Source organism: Haematobia irritans, chromosome 5 (assembly GCF_050003625.1).
Source record: "Haematobia irritans isolate KBUSLIRL chromosome 5, ASM5000362v1, whole genome shotgun sequence".
NCBI lineage: Eukaryota > Metazoa > Arthropoda > Insecta > Diptera > Muscidae > Haematobia > Haematobia irritans.
Genome location: NC_134401.1, coordinates 102,902,595 through 102,924,022, shown reverse-complemented (window position 1 = coordinate 102,924,022; position 21,428 = coordinate 102,902,595). Strand labels below are relative to the sequence as shown.

Below are 21,428 nucleotides of genomic sequence, written 5' to 3'. Positions count from 1 at the left end.
TAGTTCTTATAACGAACCAAATCAAGGTACTCTGGGACTTCAATCCAATTTTAATTTGAACTTCTCATTGAAGGGTACAATATTTTCAAATTTTAAGTTTGCACGTTTTACTGTGGAGAAATTAAATTAAATAAAATAAATTTAGAATATGAGTATCATTTATACTTTTCCTGCAGATAAGCCTACACGCAAAAAAATAATTCTTTCCTCCCAAACGAAATTTTAGACAAACAAAGTTCGTTTCTCATTTGCTTTTCGTTGTAAGGAAATGTATTTGGAAGAAAGGTATATACTTTTTGTGACAAACGTTTATTCTTTTCCAGGATGTAAAAACAATTTCATAAAGACAAACTAAAAAAAAAACATTGTTTTCTTGCTAATTGCATTTTCCCTCACATCTTTCTCACCTGGGATGTTAAGAGTGTAATAGCACTCTCTATGTTAATAATGCTCATGTTTTCAGACGCCTCGCTAAGGTAAATTACTCAAAAATTGTTCGTGAGTCACGACATTTTTCGTGAGTCGCGATATTTTTCGTGAGTCACGGTATTTTTCGTGAGTCACGACATTTTCGTGCGTGAGTGTGCGTGAGTACAAATTTTCTTTTCGTGAGTGTGCGTTAGCGTGAGTCCTACCAAACAATATCGTGCGTGAGTGTGCGTGAGTAAGATTTTTCCGTCGTGAGTGTGCGTGAGCGTGAGTAAAATATTACTCACGTGCACACCTCTACCTGTTATGGTCATCAATAGATAAATATCCATATAAGTTATATTTATATAGCATAGCTTGCGGTGCCCACGAACCGAATAAACAAAGTTTATTTAACAGAAACAAACATTTAGTTTGGTACCGTGGAGCAGTGGTTGCTACGTCCGACTTGCATGCCAAGGGTCGTGGGTTCGATCCCTGCTTCGACCAAAGTTTTTTTTTTTTGGTTTTTTTACATATATTCCAGATATGTTCGGAAGATTCCGAAAAAATGTTCAACATTACATTGTAGTATATTAAATTTTGAACTGTAAAATGTGTCTTATTAAAGACCTAAAGTAAAAAAAGAACAGTGTTTGATATAAACGAAATGGACTGTGTTGTTGTTTCAAAAATAACTTTTTTTATTGAAAAAATAAAAATTTTGTAACAAACGAATTTTTTTGGTGATAAAAGTTTAACATTTTCGAAGCAATTCAACAAACTCTAACAAAAGAAAAACGTTTTCGGTACACGTTTTCCAAACGTTTTTTTCTTTGCGTGTAAGTGGCTTCGCGGGACAGTGTTAATTGTAATAAGTTTTAATAATAAATAAATAAAAAAATAACAAGTATATACGGTCGTAAGTTCGGTCAGGCCGAATTTTGTATAGAAATAAAATTTTGACAAAATTTTCTATAAAGGGTGATACGGTCAAAATTTGGTCAAGGGAAAACGCGTGTAAATCGGTGAAATCGTTTATTTAAAAAATCAAAATAAATTTCTTTTTCAAGTTTAATTAGTATAAAATTCAGGAAAAATATTCAGTTAGGCTTTCGCTTTTCCAAATCCGAATTGCCGGGACTCACGCTTGACTCCTGCCATCAGATTTTGTACAGCCACCTTGTCCACCCTCTTCGCCGCAGAAATCCAGTTTGCCTTGAACTGCTGCTCGTCCTTAGCAGTTTTTTGGTCTTCTTTAAGTTCCGCTTGACAATAGCCCAGTATTTCTCAATTAAGCGGAGATCTGGCGTGTTGGGAGGGTTCTTGTCCTTGGGAACCACCTGCACGTTGTTGGCGGCGTACCACTCCATGGCCTTTTTACCGTAATGGCAAGATGCCAAATCCGGCCAAAACAGTACGGAACAACCGTGTTTCTTCAGGAAAGGCAGCAGACGTTTATTCAAACACTCTTTCACGTAAATTTCTTGGTTGACAGTCCCGGAATCTATGAAAATGCTGCTTTTCAAGCCACAGGTACAGATGGCTTGCCAAACCAGATATTTCTTTGCGAACTTTGACAGTTTTATGTGCTTGAAAATATCTGCTACCTTTCCCCTTCCTTTTGCCGTATAAAACTCCTGTCCCGGAAGCTGCTTGTAGTCGGCTTTGACGTAGGTTTCGTCGTCCATTACCACGCAGTCAAACTTCGTCAGCATCGTCGTGTACAGCCTCCGGGATCGCGCTTTGGCCGTCGTATTTTGTTTATCATCGCGATTTGGAGTCACTACCTTCTTGTAAGTCGATAGTCCAGCTCGTTTTTTGGCTCGATGCACGGTTGTAGACGATACACCCAGCTTATTTGCGGCATCTCGGAGAGAGAGGTTAGGGTTTCGCTTGAAACTACCGGCAACTCTCTTTGTCGTCTCAGCGGCTTCCGGTTTTCGATTTCCCCCCGATCCAGACTTCCTGGCTGTCGACAAACGTTCCCCAAACACTTTAATTAAATTTGTAACGGTTGATTTGGCAACTTTTAGCGTTTTTGCCAGCTTTGCGTGCGATTAGCTCGGATTTTCGCGATGCGCGAGCAAAATTTTGATACGCTGCTCTTCTTGCTTGGACGGCATTTTGACAACTGAAGAGTGAATTCCAAAATCAAAATAGGAGCAACATTCTACACACACACACACCTTCAAAATGAGGGGTGTTCAGGTGTTTTAAATGCAAAATTGAAAGAAATACCTCAAGTTTATATTGACCAAATTTTGACCGTATCACCCTTTAGTAATAAAATTTTGACAAAATTTTCTATAGGCATAAAATTTTGGTAGATTGGGGATCGCCTATAGATAACTATAGACCAATTTTGCCATTGTTGTTAGCGGCCATATACTAGCGCAATGTACCAAATTTCTCCACGTACCAAATTTCAAATCGGGGGATCGGCTTATATGGGGGCTATATATAATTATGGACCGATGTGGACCAATTTTTGCGTGGTTATTAGAGACCATATACTAACACCATGTACCAAATTTCAGCCGGATCGCATGAAATTTGCTTCTCTTAGAGGCTCCGAAAGCCAAATCTGAGCGTCGGTTAATATGGGGGCTATTCGTAAAAGTGGTCCGATATGGCCCATTTGCAATACCATCCGACCTACATCAATAACAACTACTTGTGACAAGTTTCAAGTCGATAGCTTGTTTCGTTTGAAAGTTAGCGTGATTTCAACAGACGGACGGACATGCTTAGATCGACTCAGAATTTCACCATGACCCAGAATATATATACTTTATGGGGTCTTAGAGCAATATTTCGATGTGTTACAAACGGAATGACAAAGTTAATATACCCCCTATCCTATGGTGGAGGGTATAAAAAACATGGATAGCACCACATAAAAAAATTAAATTAAACTAAATAAAACTAAAAATAAGTTAAACAATATTAAAATGGATTAAATTGGATCAAGCTATCATTAAATTAACTTTTTATAATAGCCTGATATCAAAACAAACGACATAGCCCAAATGAGTTATATTATATACCCAGCAAAAAAATGGAAGTTCTTCCACAAACATTTCTTTTAAAGCCCATCTCAGGATCCCCCATCGAGTTTCTTCAACTTCCGATGCAGTCCTTTTGGACAAGTCCATTTCTTCTAAAGCGCATCTTGGGATCCCCCAATGATTTGTTTCTACTTCCGATGCAGTCCTTTCGGACAAGTATTAAAAACAACGCAATCAGGGTATTTTAAGTGCAAATTTTGGACAATTAAATAAAAAAAATAGAAAACTAATAAAAAAATAGAAAATTAATAAAAAAGTAAAAAAAAAATAATAATAATAAAAAATAAATTTCATCCCCGCTGGGATTTGAACCTGTGCCGTTTGACTTTTTCGCTTCCATGGAAGTTCTTTTGAGAAGATTTTGCAAATTACGAGAATTTTTAATTTTTTTGTTGATTTGTAATTAAAAAAATATATATATTTATACGAAAATATATGCCGAAAATAAAAAATAAAAATGATGCATAACATAAAAAAATAATTTTTTAGAAAAATATTTGATAAAAAAAATTGCCGCTGGTGAGATTTGAACCTGCGTTTCTTATTTTTTCGTTCATACTAATAAAGAACATCTCGAGAAGCAATTAGAATGTTATTCCTTGGTGTCGTCTTACGATCATATCACAAACATTTGAATTGACCTTTCGACGCTTTATGTTCAATGGCGTTTGTGGCTGAATGTGCTAAGGCGTTCTGTTATGGTGCCAGCAAACCCAGGTTCAATCCCTGGTCGGAGCGAAAAAGTTTTTCAAATTGTTAGATAATAGAAAAAAAAAATAGTGTAAAAAAACATATGGATAAAAAAGTGAAATTGGTTGAAAAAAATTTTTTTTTCGCTTTTTAAATTTCTTCATTCAAATTAACTTCCGGGGCACAACTTCTAAAGTAATGCAAAGGATCCAAAAAAGGAGTACTTCCGTCCTATGACAAGCCCGTGTAAAATTCATTGGAGATCCAAATTTGCACTACTTCCGGATCACAGATTGGGGATCCAAACTACTTTTTTGGAAGCTCTTTTTTTGCTGGGTATACATTATAGTATTCAATTATTAAATTAAATTAAGTCCATTGAATCACATTATGTTGAAGCAAATCAAATAAAATTAAAATAAATTCTATTTAACTAAATTAAATAAAGGAAAATAATTATCTCCCTTACGCTGGTAATTTATTTATAAATATAAATATTAAATAAATAAATAAAATAATTATTTATAAACTGTGAATTAAATAAAACGATTTCGTTTTCAATAACCTCAATTAATTAATTAAAATTAGAACGGAAAATTAATTTAGAAAAATTATGAATTATTATTCCTGGGATTGTTTTCCAACAATTGTAATAAAAATAATTTAATATTGCAATGGAAAAAATAAATTGTAATAATTTGAGGATTTTTTGGGTGAAGACCGTATTGGGCTAAGGATTGCCCAAAAGACCTATTTAATTATAATTTTTTTATAACAGCTGTAAATACTGTGCCCTTTTTCATACACTTCTACACAATTATCCTATGATTAAAAAATGAAAATGCTATTGAAAAGTGGTTGTGAGGTGTTTTGTTTTCAGTTCATTTTTTTTGAAACGCGTTTCTTTATTATTATTATCTTTCTTACTAATTTTAAGTTTTTTTCTTTGGCTTGATTTATATAAAATAACTTAAACATAGACTTATGTTTACTTTATATAAAATACAAAAAATTATAATTTCCATTTTTTTCTACAATTTTTCTTTATGTTTGTGTTGAGTGTGTGTATGTGTGTGGGTGTAAGGGGATTTGTGTATCTCTTTTTCTTTTGGTTGAGTGTAATTTGTTTTAAGGAATTCAAATTAAAAACAATCTTAACTTATATAAAAAATAAAAAATGGCTGTTTGTAAATTGGAATTTACTTGTTCAACAAGATCTTGCGGCTGGCACCGATATTTTGGCCAGATTGGGTGGCACCCTTGTTTTGGCCAGCTTGCAAGCCAATGACAGTTTGACCAGCCTTCAATTGTTCTTCAGTGAATTCACGCTTGCATTCATCAGCGGGCTTGGGGCCCAAGAAGGGACCTTTGAATTCGGGGTGTTTGTAGCACTATAAGAGAAAAGGAGCCATTAGTTAGCTGGCAGAGACGATCATCCATCCGTGAATACTTACAGCACGACCCAAAGCAAAGATGGTGTTTGTGACTTGGGCAATATCCTTCTTTTCCCACAAATCTACAGTTTGGAAGACATCCAAATCAGGGACACCATAAGCCTTAAGAGCCTTTTGGAAGTTGTTAATGTTTTCCATCATTTTGAATTGACCACCGGAGGAGTTGATCTTGGCAACGGATCCGGGAGCCAAAACATTGATCAGATTGCACAAAACTTGGCCATCCTTAAGATGTTCCTCGTATTCAACACCACCGGGGAATTTTTCGCCTAAGATGTTTTCAATCCATTCTTGGGCTTCTTTGTCCATCTCAGGATTACGCTTGCCAGCGATCTGGAAATGTTAAACACAAGCACATATTAGGAAAAAAAAAAATAAAAGCACTTTCACTTGTACGAGTAATAAATATTGAGCCTTTATATATTTTTTTAATAATTCCTTTTCAATTTTTTTATTTAAAATTGCGGAAAAGATTTTGAATCCAGGATTTTTTTTTCATTTTTCACTTTTTTTGGCTCCTTTTTGATTTCATTTTTTAGCACTTTTTATTCACCTTGGCTTTGATAGCACGTTCAAGAGACATGTTTGTTTTTGTTTTTTGGTTTGTTTCTTTAAACTTCTAGGCTATAGTTCTTCACTTGAAGAATATCCAATGTTGACTGATGCCGATCCTCTTCGATTCTTGACTTTATAAATGCCAATAGCGTCGTTATGACCGTTATTTGCATTATCACCCCAAAAATTCCACTCAACTTTGTAATACTCTCACCAAAATTTCCACACATTTTCAAATGAGGGGGGGCGTACGAAACACCTTTCCCCATTTCACCTCAACATATCCACAATTCGTAGCATACACATTAGAGATTATAGAAAATTTCAAGAATTTTCCAAAAATATATCTCACCATTTTTGTAGATTCTCAAGAGAAGCAGAGGAGCAACGACGTAAACAAAAAAAAAAAAAAAACAAATCTCACACCAACATGTGGGCGTTTTTCATTTTATTCGATGGGAAAATTCAAATTCAAAATCATCATTATCGTCATCTTGAGGCACATATTTCCATTCACCACATACGGTATCGTCATCTTTACCAAGTGCAAAGTTAAGGAAAATTTTCCGATTTTTTTTTTTATTTTTGATTTTCTATTGGAAATTGAGTGTCAAAGATGAGTGTTCAGTTTATAATTAACATACACACGTTACACTTTTTTCTTGACCAACAACGGCACACGCACTCCAATCCTATATTTGCAATGATATCACGGGCGTTTATTCGGAATTTAAGGGCCTTATTGCGATTTAACGGCCTTTTATTTCTATAGAAATTTTTGTCAAAATGTTATTTCTATAGAAAATTTTGTCAAACTTTTATTTCTATAGAAAGTTTTGTCAAAATTTTATTTCTATAGAAAATGTTGTCAAAATTTTATTTCTATAGAAAATTTTGTCAAATTTTATTTCTGATTGATTATCGTTGACCTTTTTATTTTATTTTTATGCAATACTTATCATAGTTTCGGCTATAGGTCGATTAAAAAACGTAGGATTGATGTTTTTATTTAAGTTTTATTTCCAATATTTCGGTTGACTTCGTCAAAACCGTTTTCAAGGATTTATTCTGGTGTGCACAGCTTCACATTCTGTTTTACATATAAATAAAACTTAAATAAAAACATCAATGCTATGTTTTTTAATCGACCTATAGCCGAAACTATGATAAGTATTGCATAAAAATTTTATTTATATAGAAAATTTTGTCAAAATTTTATTTCTATAGAAAATTTTGTCAAAATTTTATTTCTTTAGAAAATTTTGTCAAAATTTTATTTATATAGAAAATTTTATCAAAATTTTATTTATATAGAAAATTTTGTCAAAATTTTATTTCTATAGAAAATTTTGTCAAAATTTTATTTATATAGAAAATTTTGATAGAAAATAATTATTCATTACGTTACGATCTCAAGTTTGAATAATTATTTTCTATTGAATAAACGAAAGATCGAATAAAATCAAAATTTCTAATACAGAAAATTTTGTCAAAATTTTATTTATGTAGAAAATTTTATCAAAATTTTATTTCTATAGAAAATTTTGTCAACATTTTATTTCTGTAGAAAATTTGAAAAATGTAGCACCCTCTACGTTGCCTGCCAACTTCAACTAAATTTAAGTTTTTTGCTTAAAAAAGTCTGACCGAAGCATGTTAAAAAATCATAAAATTATGAGTTCCCATTTACCGACAATCCTCTACTTTCTATTTTCAAAAAATCGGGCAAAAGGGAATCCCCCTCCTTCCCTCCTCCTCGACCAGATATCGTTAATTCACGTACCCTTCATTCATTTCACAAACTACCCAACTTCACTATTCCCTTTCCCCAACCAGATATCGAAAAATTATTTACCCTGTATAAATTTAATCATCTTCTCTCAATTTCACGTAAATCGGAGAAGGTTAGATTTTGCTCTAGTTTTTGTAAAGGGACGTTACTTTCTCTGCAAATTCCAAGAAAATCTGTTAACTTTCCTTCAAGTTTCATAGTGTGAGGCAAGGAGAAAGTTCCCGTCCAAATACCCAAAACTCAAGTACACCATATGGTTTCAAAACCTTCCCCCTACGACCTTTGTAAATTTCAAGTAAACTTGAGAATTCTAGTTTTTTTTTCAGTTTTAGAGGAGGTCTCCCTCCCCGTCCAAATATCGAAAAAGGATATAGCGCGTATTGTGTAGACGTCCCAGAAAATCTCAAGCAAATTGTAAGCCCAAATTTTAAACAGCAGGGCAAGGGAAGGCCCCTCTTCCTTTTCGAATAACACAAAATCAGATATCCATTATAATAATAGAACCCTACCCCACATCCTCTGTAAATTTCAAGTAAATTGGAAAAGTTTAATTGTTTCACGGTATGTACTTGAGGAGAAATGAGGTATCCCTGTGCCCTTTTATTTTTCCCCGACCAAATATTAAAAAATCATATACCTCATATAAATTTCATAATCTCGCCCAAGTTCTCCGTAAAATTTCAGTAAGTCGACCAACTTTAGTTTTTTCATTGTCGGACAAAGGGCAGGTCCCCCTCCTCGATCAAATATCGAAAAATAGAGTATCTGTTCTTTGCCTAGACTCCCCTTCAACCTTCCCTGAAAATTTCAAGAATATCGGATAATTTTGTTCCAATTTTCAAAAAGTTGGGCAAGGTCGAGGATCCCCTTCCCCACCAGATATAAAACAAGTATATACGGCCGTAAGTTCGGCCAGGCCGAATCTTATGTACCCTCCAATGGATTGCGTAGAAGCTTCTACGAAAGACTGTCATGGACAATCGAATTATTTGGGTTGTGGTATATTAAAACTTCTTAACATCGTTTTCTAAATTGTGAGTTAGTCCATACGTGGTATGTATTAGACAATACGTAGAGAGCCAGAATTGAAATATGCGGGTCGCTTATATGGGGCCTATATATAATTATGGACTGATATGAACCAATTCCTGCATTGTTGTTGGATACCATATACTAACTTCAGGTACCAAATTTCAACCGAATCGGATGAATTTTGCTCTTCCAAGAGGCTCCGGAGGTCAAATCTGGGGATCGGTTTATATAGGACCTATATATAATTATGGACCGATTTCGACCAATTTTTGCATGGGTGTATGACGACATATATTAACACCACGTACCAAATTTCAACTGAATCAGATGAATTTTGGTCTTCCAAGAGGCACCGGAGGTCAAATCTGGTGATCGGTTTATATGGAGGCTATATATAATTATGGACCGATGTGGACCAATTTTTGTATGGTCATTAGAGACCATATATTAACATCATGTACCAAATTTCAGCCGGATCGGATGAAATTTGCTTCTCTTAGAGGCTCCGCAAGCCAAATCGGGGGATCGGTTTATATGGGGGCTATATATAATTTTTGCATGATCATTAGAGACCATATACTAACACCATGTACCAAATTTCAGCCGGATCGGATGAAATTTGCTTCTCTTAGAGGATTCGCAAGCCAAATTTGGGGGTCCGTTTATATAAGGCTATACGTAAAAGTGGACCGATGTGGACCAATTTTTGCATGGTTGTTAGAGACCATATACTAACACCATGTACCAAATTTCAGCCGGATCGGATGAAATTTGCTTCTCTTAGAGGCTCCGCAAGCCAAATCGGGGGATCGGTTTATATGGGGGCTATACGTAAAAGTGGACCGAATGGCCCATTTGCAATACCACCCGACCTACATCAATAACAACTACTTGTGCAAAGTTTCAAGTCGATAGCTTGTTTCGTTTGGAAGTTAGCGTGATTTCAACAGACGGACGGACGGACGGACATGCTCAGATCGACTCAGAATTTCACCACGACCCAGAATATATATATATATATATATATATATATATATATATATATATATATATATATATATATATATATATATATATATATATATATATATATATATATATATATATATATATATATATATATATATATATATATATATATATATATATATATATATATATATATATATATATATATATATATATATATATATATATATATATATATATATATATATATATATATATATATATATATATATATATATATATATATATATATATATATATATATATATATATATATATATATATACTTTATGGGGTCTTAGAGCAATATTTCGATTTGTTACAAACGTAATGACAAAGTTAATATACTCCCCATCCTATGGTGGAGGATATAAAAATGAAATACCGTATTTTCACCACATGATTAGGTGACAGCCCGATGTATCAGGCTCACTTAGACTATTCAGTCCATTGTTATACCACATTGATCACTGAGTGCTGTCCGATTCCATGTTAAGCTCAATGACAAGGGACGTCCTTTTTATAGCCGAGTCCGAACGGCGTCCCACATTACAGTGAAACCACTTAGAGAAGCTTTGAAACACTCAGAAATGTCACCAGTATTACCGAGGTGGGATAATCCACCGCTGAAAAACTTTTTGGTGTTCGGTCGAAGCAGGAATCGAACCCACGACTTTCTGTATGCAAGGCGGGCATGCCAACCATTGCACCACGGTGGCTCCCTAAATCTAAATCTGAACGACTTAACTGATTGTTTTTTACGGTGCTCAGGTTTCACTCAAAGATCGGTATACTATTGGTCTCAAACTGGTTCTTCTTGGCGCTACATACAAATGCACAAACATATTATATCCAGTACCAGAGTAGTGGTGAAGTGTATAAAGACCAGAGATAATCTTTGCAAAGGATGCACGGTGGTGAAAAATGGTTCAATTCGGTAACAATAATTCTCGTATGTAACTTTAATTTGAAATTAGCATATATGACCCAAAATAAAAGCTATGGAAATTCGAATTAGGTATCGATGAAATATGTGTATAGTCAGGCTTGTGTAAATTCGTATCTGTCATTTTCTTTTCAATAACTTAATAGTATCAATTCCCTTAATCTTCTTGTCCAACAGGATTGAATAAATATTCCAATAATATGTAGTCTAATAATTTATATTTTATTTAATTTAATATGTTTTCGTGTTTTTTGTAAATCTCACTTCTTATGGTAGTTTAGTTAACCACTCCAGAATTACAGGAAGGAATGAGGATTGGTCAAATTCTGTAAATTTGCTTATCGTTACTATTCCCTTCAAAGGCCTTTAAAACTGCTTATGGAAAACTATTTCATTGATCAAATGTTTAATATATTCCACACTTCTATTGCCTCAAATTATTTGTTATTATTATAAATCAAAAAAAAAAATATCATTCTTATAACAAATTTTTATATGTTTATAAAACTATTTTCTTCTTTAGTGTTTCGAAAATTCTTTAAAAAAAAATCTAAATACACTATAATAAGTGTGTCATGTTTTTCTCCATATGTAGATATGCATTACGAAATTCGGTATCCCTTAACAAGTCAAATTATTGTTATTATTAATTTTATTTTACAGAGAAACATGAAAAAACATGATTTTCCCACTATTTAGAAATAACCATATCTTCCATCAGTCATCAATTTAAATTTAACACATAAAATCCTCAACGCCCATTAAATGTGAGAAAATTTTTCATATTTGCTATTTTTATACGATGGCACTTTAGCGTAGGATGATGTTGGCCGGCCGGCTGACTACTTGGCCACCACTTCAAACTGAAAAATCTTTAAGAAAAAACAAAATTATTGAATTTTCTTGTTGCATTCAGACGAAACAAAATAACACAGTGTTTACTTCAAGTGGCAACTTGTTGGTGAAATGAATTACGAAATTCATATCAATTTTTCAATATATCAAAAATTATTTAATATGAAATCAATTTTCCAAAAGAGATGCAAGAAATGCAATATCAAAAATATGAATTTGTTGTGTGTTTTTCAATAAGAGAAGAGAATTTATAATATTGAAGATAAAAGATGAAATAAATTATATTGGGCACTTTGATCAATACGTTTTTAAAGCTTTTTTATAAAAGTGACTTTAAAATTGAAAATATTTGGTAGATTTTTTTTTTGACTTGCTACAAATAAAATTGGTTCCTGAAAAAACTATTCCATGGATACCGAGATTCAAGACATCTGCAACTACCGCTAAAAGTATACACATCCTACCATACACTGAGAAAATATTGTAGTGAGCGCAAAAGATTGCAAGTCCTTAAAATACGAATGCCATTTTTGCTTAGCATAGAAGACACATTTAAATAATATTTTTAGTGAAGTAGAGCTCGATCGAAGTGGTTCTTTTTTATGGAAGCCGTTGTTCCCCAAAAAATTCAATATTTTCTTACATTTTTAAATTAATTAAGTTTGGAGTACTTTAGTTCAATATTAGCCTATTTTATGGCTTCAAAGTCATAAAAAAACAAGTAAGGAAAGTCTAAAGTCGGTCGGGCCCGACTATATTATACCCTGCACCACTTTGTAGATCTAAATTTTCGATACCATATCACATCCGTCAAATGCGTTGGGGGGTTATATATAAAGGTTTGTCCCAATTACATACATTTAAATATCACTCGATTTGGACAGAATTTGCTAGACTTTTATAAAATCTATAGACTCAAAATTGAAGTTGGCTAATGCACTAGGGTGGAACACAATTTTAGTAAAAACAAGTATATAAAGCAGTATGTTCGGCCGGGCCGAATTTTAAATACCCACCACCATGAATCAAATATTATAGTTTCCTGTGAAAATTTCAGGGGGATTTGATGACAAGCAGATCAGTTCAACCCGTACACTTCCCGAAGATAAATTCAAAGATTTTACCTATGTAGACTAGATCAGATTCTGGATTTATAAGAACCATATTTGTTTGAGTTTAAGAGGAATCATAAACATCGTGTGCAAGAAAACGATGAAATAACGCCTTGATTTAAAATCTAACATCTGTAGATTTTTACCCCCATTATTTAAATGATTACCAGAAGTAAAATCTGGAAACTATAATTCAGTTTCAAGCAATTTTCATTATCAGTGCATGGACATGGACCGATATTCACTATTTTCGGCACACCTCTTTATGTTCCTAAAATACTTCTAGATTTAACATTTCATGCAAATTTGAAAAAAACTATGGTTTCTAAAAGCCCAAGAAGTAAAATCGTGAGATCGGTCTATTTGGGAGATAAACCAAAACATGGACCACTACACGCCATTTTCGGCTCTCATATTTAAGGTCCTAAAATACCTCTAGATTTCTCATTTCAGGCAAGTTAGATAAAAATTACGGATTCTAGAAGCCTAAAAAATAAAGTCATTTCTTGCACAGCTATTTATATTCCTAAAAACCTCCAGATTTTCGACTTCAGGCAAAGTGGACAACAATTACGGTTTCTAGAAGCCCAAAAAGTAATATCGGGAGATCGGTCTATCTGATGGCTATATCAAAACATGGACCTATACTCACCATTTTCGGCATACCTTTTTATGGTCCTAAAATACCTCTAGATTTCCAATTTGAGACAAGTTGGATAAAAACTACGGTTTCTATAAGCCCAAGAATAAAATCTTGAGATCGGTCTATATGGGGGCTATATAAAAACATAGTCCGATACTCATCATTTTCAGCACACTTCTTTAGGGGTTTAAAATACCTCTTGATTTCTAATTTCAGGCAAATTGGATAAAAACTACAGATTTTAGACGCCCAAGAAGTAAAAACTGGAGATCGGTCTATATGGGGGTTATACCAAAATATGGACCGATACTCATCATTTTCGGCACATCTCTTTATTGCTCTAAAATACCTCTAGATTTCCAATTTCAGGCAAATTGGATAAAAACTACGGATTCTATAAGCCCAAGACCACATATCGGGAGATCGGTCTATATGGGGGATATACCAAAACCTGGACCGATACTTACCATTTTTAGCACACCTCTTTATGGTCCTAAAATACCTCTAGATTTCAAATTTCAACCAAAATGGATAATAACTACGGATTCTAGAAGCTCAAGAAGTAAAATCGGGAAATCGGTCTATATGGGGGCTATACCTAAACATCAACCGATAGTCACCATTTTTGGCACACTTCTTTATGGTGCTAAAATACCTCTAGATTTCCAATTTCAGGCGAATTGGATAGAAACTACCGATTCTAGAAGCCCTAGAAACATAATCGGGAGATCGGTCTATATGGGGGCTATACCAAAACATCGACCGATACTCACCATTTTTGACACACCTCTTTGTTGTCATAAAATACCTCTAGATTTCCAATTTCAGGCAAATTGGATAAAAACTAAGGTTTTTATAAGCCCAAGACCCCAAATCGGGAGGTCGGTTTATATGGGGGCTATATCAAAACTTGTACCGATATAGCCCATCTTCGAACTTGACCTGCCTGCAGACAAAAGACGAGTTTGTGCGAAATTTCCGCACGATTGCTTCATTATTGAAGACTGTAGCGTGATTACAACAGACAGACAGACAGACAGACGGACAGACGGACAGACGGACATGGCTATATCGTCTTAGAATTTCTCCCTGATCAAGAATATATATACTTTATATAGTCGGAAATCGATATTTCGATGTGTTACAAACGGAATGACAAACTTATTATACCCCCGTCACCATTCTATGGTGGTGGGTATAAAAAATGAAATATAAAAGACAACCGTACAGAACTGTAAACTCGTATTTTCGCACTAAAAGAAATGCTACCCCAGTAATGGGTTGACACCATATTCATGTGGTCTGTGTTGGTTACATTAATCTCACTGCGCGTTTCAGCGCTTTACTTCATTGAAAGCATTGAAAGATCATTAATTCGCTGCTAAATAAAGAGACTTTGCAACACATTATTGTATACTGTATATTGTATACTGAAATGAGAAACGTGGCTCTGTGGGTAACGTTTTTGCTTTGAAATTAGAAAATCCTTGGTTCGAATCTTGGTCACACAAATACAAAACAGCACGAATTTTCTTTTTAATTTTTTTAACTTTAGTCTCTCTAGGACTATAGGTCTACAAGGATATATATAAAACTGAGCTGGTATTACTATATCCGTCATATATTTTAACATTTTTGATGAATTCAAATCGGGGCTCTAAATCGGACAAAAACTATGGTTTCTATAAGCCCAAAAAGTGAAATCGGGAGATCGGTCTATATGGGGGCTATACCAAACCATTGACCGATACTCACCATTTTTGGTACACCTCTTTATGGTCTTAAAACACCTCTAGATTTTAAATTTCAGGCAAATTGGATAAAAATTACGATTCTAGAAGCCCAAGAAGTAAAATCGGGAGATCGGTCTATATGGGGGCTATACCAAAACATGGACCGATACTCACCATTTTTGGTACACCTTTTTACGGTCTTAAAACACCTCCAGATTTTAAATTTCCTGCATATTGGATAAAAACTACGGTTTTTATAAGCCAAAGAAGTAAAATCGGGAGATCGGTCTATATGGGGGCTATACCAAAACATGGACCTATACTCACCATTTTTGGCGCACCTCTTAATGGTTCTAAAATACTTCTAGAACTTCAATTTCAGGCAAATTGGACAAAAACTACGGTTTCTATAAGCCCAAGAAGTAAAATCGGGAGATCGGTCTATACGGGGGCTATACCAAACCATGGACCGATACTCACCATTTTTAGCACACCTCTTTGTGGTCTTAAAACACCTCTAGGTTTTAAATTTCAGGCAAATTGGATAAAAATTACGGATTCTAGAAACCCAAGAAATAAAATCGGGAGATCGGTCTATATGGGGGCTATGCCAAAACATGGACCGATACTCACCATTTTGGGCACACCTTTTTATAGTCCTAAAATACTTCCAGATTTTAAATTTCAGGCAAATTGGATGAAAACTACGGTTTCTATAAGCCAAAGACCCCAAATTGGGAGGTCGGTTTATATGGGGACTATATCAAAACCTGGACCGATATAGCCCATCTTCGAACTTGACCTGCCTGCAGACAAAAGACGAGTTTGTGCAAAATTTCAGCACGATTGCTTCATTATTGAAGACTGTAGAGTGATTACAACAGACAGACAGACAGACAGACAGACAGACAGACAGACGGACAGACGGACATGCCTATATCGTCTTAGAATTTCTCCCTGATCAAGAATATATATACTTTATATAGTCGGAAATCGATATTTCAATGCGTTACAAACGGAATGACAAACTTATTATACCCCCGTCACCATTCTATGGTGGTGGGTATAAAAATATGGGAAACATTTAAATCTGAAGCAATTTTAAGGAAACTTCGCAAACGTTTATTTATGATTTATCGCTCAATATATATGTATTAGAAGTTTAGGAAAATTAGAGTCATTTTTACAACTTTTCGGCTAAGCAGTGGCGTTTAACAAGGAAATGTTGGTATTTTGACCATTTTTGTCGAAATCAGAAAAACATATATATGGCAGCTATATCTAAATCTGAACCGATTTCAATCAAATTTGGCACACATGACTATATTACTAATTATACTCCTAGTGCAAAATTTCAACCAAATTGGGCCAAAACTCTAGTTTCTGGGGTCATATAAGTCCATATCGGGCGAAAAATATATATGGAAGCTATATCTAAATCTGAACCGATCTCAATCAAATTTGGCACACATGGCTATACTACCAATTGTACTCCTTGTGCAAAATATCAAGCTAATCGGGATAAAACTCTGGCTTCTGGGTCCTTCTTCTGGTGAGTGCATATCGGGCGAAAGATATATATGGGGCTATATCTAAATCTGAATCGATTTCAACCAAATTTGGCACGCATAGCTACAATGCTAAATCTACTCCCTGTGCAAAATTTCAACCAAATAGGGCCAAAACTCTGGCCTGTAGGACCATATTAGTCCATATCGGGCGAAAGATATATATGAGAGCTATATCTAAATCTGAACCGATTTCAATCAAATTTTGCACACTTGACTATAATATTAATTGTACTCCTAGTGCAAAATTTCAACCAAATTCGGCCAAAAATCTGGCTTCCGGGGACATATAAGTCCACATCGGGCGAAAGATATATATGGGAGCTATATCTAAATCTGAACCGATTTCAATCAAATTTTGCATACTTGACTATACGACTAAGTGTTATGTTTGTACAAAATTTCAAGCAAATCGGTATAAAACTCTGGCTGCTGGGTCCATATTAGTGCATATCGGGCGAAAGATATATATGGGAGCTATATCTAAATCTGAACCGATTTCTTCCAAAATCAATAGGGTTCTATTCTGACCCAAATTAGGAACATTTGCCAAATTTGAAGGCGATTGGACTTAAATTGCGACCTAGACGGACGGACGGAGGGACAGACGGACATGGTTATATCGACTCAGGGACCCACAGTGTGGCGCAGGGTATAAAAACAATTATAGAATGATTTTTTCTAAATTTTCTCCATACAGATTCGATCTTCTTTCGGAAAAAGACGTTCGCTTGCCAGACTTACGCCCATTTTCATGAAGCTCCGTTAGTGCTCCGTTAACTAACGAACTTTTTAACCGGTTTATGAACATAGCTGTCATCTTGCCTATATATTCCATATGCCAGTTAGGAACTTAACTGCCGACAATTTTTCAGTTAAAGTTAACCGGAGAGAATATATTTGGAATTTACTTTTTGTTAACTGACAGTTAAAGCCTAACGGAGCTACATGAAAATGGCCATTAGTAGTACACCCAGAGAACGAATATGATCACCTCAAACATGTTTCAAGAGCAAAATGTTATTTTTGGATGGTGACCATGTAAAATGTTTGTGGCAAAAATGTTGTTTTCTCGGCAAACATAACATGTTTTCAGAAAACAGATACACAATTTCGGAGAAAATAACATGGTTGCAGCGAACATGTTACATGGTCACCATCCAAAAATAACATTTTGCTCTTGAAACATGTTTGAGGTGATCATATTCCTTCTCTGGGTGTAAAGGTGTTTCGTTCAGAAAATTGTAAAAAAAAAACTGGAACGTAATAAAAGCATAATAATAATATTATTGAAATGGTCTTAATATCGGTGATTTTTGTAATTTGACTATAATGCTAAAACGTATTCTGAAATAATATTTTAAAGAAGGTTTTTTTACTTGAACCATGTCATAATTTATACTTAATTAAGAAATTGAAGTTATGGGCAGGGCTGCTCGACTTCGACTCCGACTCCAGCATTTTTCGCCTGCCTCGACTCCGACTCCATAGTCGATATAATTTTCATTTTAATACCACTAATTTTTAGTTCTAATGTGGGGGGTGTCGTAATTGCATCGATATATGTTAAGTTATCGTATTTATTTATTCATTTCACATTTGATGCCAATTGAACTCTATATTTCAAATTTAAAGGCATTGTCTGTCCTATGTTTAATAAATAAAATAATAATTATTGATACCATCTCAAATCCTTTAAGTTTGTTGCGAGCTATATATATTATATTATATTCCCATATGCATGAATTTGAATCTGAACCTATTTAGACAAAATTATATACACTTCAACAAAATCTATGTAGTTAAAATTTAAATCTAACGTTATGGGACGAAACACAATTTTAGTAAAAAACAAGTATATACAGCAGTAAGTTCGGCCGGGCCGAATCTTAAATACCCACCACCATGAACCAAATATTAGGGTTTCCTTTGAAATTTCAGGCGGGCTTGAGGACTTGAGGACACTTCCCGAAGATACATTTAAAGATTTCACCTATGAGGACTATATCAGATTCTGGATTTATAAGAACCATTTTTGTTTGAGTTTTAGAGGAATCATTAACATCTCTTGTAAGTGTGCAAGAAAATTATAAAATAACGTCTTGATTTGAAATTTTAAATCTGTAGATTTTCACCCGAGAAATAAAATCTGGAAATTTTACATTGAGTTTCAAGCAATTTTTATGATCAGTGCGCCTTCTATACTCTTAAGAAGTGAAATCGGTCTATATGGAGGCATTACCAAATGGACCGATAAAAACTTAATCCGATACACGTTTTGTGAGCCTTAAATACCAGAATATTTACAATTTCAGGCAAATCGGATAAAAACTACGGTTTCTAGAAACCTAAGGAGTTAAATCGGGAAATCGTTCTTATGGGGGCTATACTAAAATACGGACCGATACTAACCGTTTTCGGCACACCTCTTTATGCCCCGAAAATACCTCTAGATTTCCAATTTCAGGCAAATTGGATAAAAACTACGGTTTCTATAAGCCCAAGAAGTAAAATCGGGAGATCGGTCTATATGGGGGCTATACCAAAACATAGACCGATACTCACCATTTTTGGCATACCTCTTTATGGTCATAAAATACCTCTAGATTTCAAATTTCAGACAAATTAGATAAAAACTACGATTTCTATAAGCCCAAGACCCCAAATCGGGAGGTCGGTTTATATGGGGACTATATCAAAACCTTGGCCGATATAGCCCATCTTCGAACTTGACCTGCCTGCAGACAAATGACGAGTTTGTGCAAAATTTCAGCACGATTGCTTCATTATTGAAGACTGTAGCGTGATTACAACAGACAGCCAGACAGACAGACGGACATGGCCATATCGTCTTAGAATTCCTCCCTGATCAAGAATATATATACTTTATATAGTCGGAAATCGATATTTCGATGTGTTACAAACGGAATGACAAACTTATTATACCCCCGTCACCAATCTATGGTGGTGGGTATAAAAAAATAAATAAGGAAAGTCTGAAGTCGAGCGGGGCCGACTATAATATACCCTGCACAACTTTGTATTTAGATCTACATTTCGACAAAATCTAAAATCCTTTAAATTTTTTGAGTGCTTTATATAAAGGTTTATGTTCCCATTAACCAACATTTAAAACTGACCTGATTTGGAAAATATTTTGTAAGACTTTGTGGCGACGAACCTGCACTACACAATTTTAAATTAAAATGTATGTTTGTAATAGAAATTATAATTTTTCTTGTCAATTTTTATATATTGAATTTTCATTCCATTTTTAAACTCAAATAAAGAAGTTTGATTTTTAAATATCCAAAACGTGAACTTACAAATTGGTGACCCCGACGTAGAACATGTTCCGTCCACCAGACCGGATCAATCGCCATCAAGTATTAAATATCGAAAGCCAACATCAAACATCAACAAACTCATCCCCAAATCACTCAATTATCAATAACTCAATATCAGCAGCAATCAGATTCGCAAACAGGCAATTTCGCAAAAATGCATTTATGATTCATCAGTCGATAGATATGTATTAGACCTAGCAGTGAGTATCAGTGACCGTCAGTAAGAAATACAATTTCGGGAAAATTTACTATAGAAATAAATTTTGAGAAAATTTGCTATAGAAAGAAAATTTTGAGAAAATTTACTATAGAAATAAATTTTGAGAAAATTTGATATAGAAAGAAAATTTTGAAAAATGTTCTATATAAATAAAATTTTGACAAAATTATCTGTAAAATAAAATTTTGAGAAAATTTTCTATAGAAATAAAATTTTGAAAAAGTTTTCTATAGAAATAATATTTTGGAAAAAATTTCTATAGAAATAAAATTTTGACAAAATTTTCTATAGAAATAAAATTTTGACAAACTTTACTATAAAAATAAAATTTTGAGAAAATGTTCTATAAAAATAAAATTTTGACCAAAATATCTATATAAATAAAATTTTGACAAAATTTTCTATAGAAATAAATTTAAAAAAAAAAATCCTATCCGATAGATAGGAACTGTATCTTCTATTGAAAAAAAAATCTGCCAATATTCGACATATGTATATATCCACGTCTACATTCCAAAGTGCGCTAAGTCTAAAAAGTAAATTTTACAGGAAACAAGAAACAAGTTTTGTTTTTTGACATTTTTCAAAACCCGTATAAGATAGAAATTCCCTTATTTTCGTTCTTAAAATCATATTTTTTATATTTTTTTTAGCGTGTACGAACTCAAAATAGTGATAATAGAACATAGCTAAAAAAGACCGAACAAACCTTATTGTCGTTATTGGTTCGAACATTTTTTAAAACTTTAGTCAAAGCCTAAGTATGTTACAATATTAACCATAACTTTTGATAGAAATGTCCAATTAATTCGAACTTTTGACAGGATGCAATTCACATCAATCCGAATAAAAACAGCGAACTCCATCAAAACATGCTAAGTCGACTTAGTGCACTCTGGAATGAGGGCATCGATATGTAGGTAGACCATATACATACATATCGATGCCCTCATTCCATATAATAATCATAATAAAATTAAAAAAATAAAATCGA

General features: G+C 33.9%; 2 protein-coding genes across 4 annotated transcripts in view; one reads left to right on the top strand and one right to left on the bottom strand.

Annotated features, from left to right (window-relative positions):
* Positions 1-21,428, top strand: part of LOC142241732 (prolyl endopeptidase) — a 53,917-nt gene that overhangs the window by 28,937 nt on the left and 3,552 nt on the right. The window lies entirely within an intron of this gene.
* Mp20 (muscle-specific protein 20 transgelin) lies at positions 5,025-6,335 on the bottom strand. Its single transcript, XM_075313518.1, has 3 exons — positions 6,177-6,335; positions 5,624-5,956; positions 5,025-5,560 (listed from the first exon to the last, which is right to left on the bottom strand). Exons 1-3 carry the CDS (start codon positions 6,204-6,206, stop codon positions 5,369-5,371), a joined length of 555 nt encoding a protein of 184 aa, XP_075169633.1. The 5' UTR covers positions 6,207-6,335; the 3' UTR covers positions 5,025-5,368.

Excerpts from the sequence above, each read along its gene's own strand:
- Mp20 (XM_075313518.1), bottom strand. The coding sequence starts at position 6,206 with ATGTCTCTTGAACGTGCTATCAAAGCCAAG. Across the intron at positions 5,957-6,176 it reads AACGTGCTATCAAAGCCAAG|ATCGCTGGCAAGCGTAATCC; the intron begins GTGAATAAAAAG and ends TAACATTTCCAG. Across the intron at positions 5,561-5,623 it reads TCTTTGCTTTGGGTCGTGCT|TGCTACAAACACCCCGAATT; the intron begins GTAAGTATTCAC and ends TTTCTCTTATAG.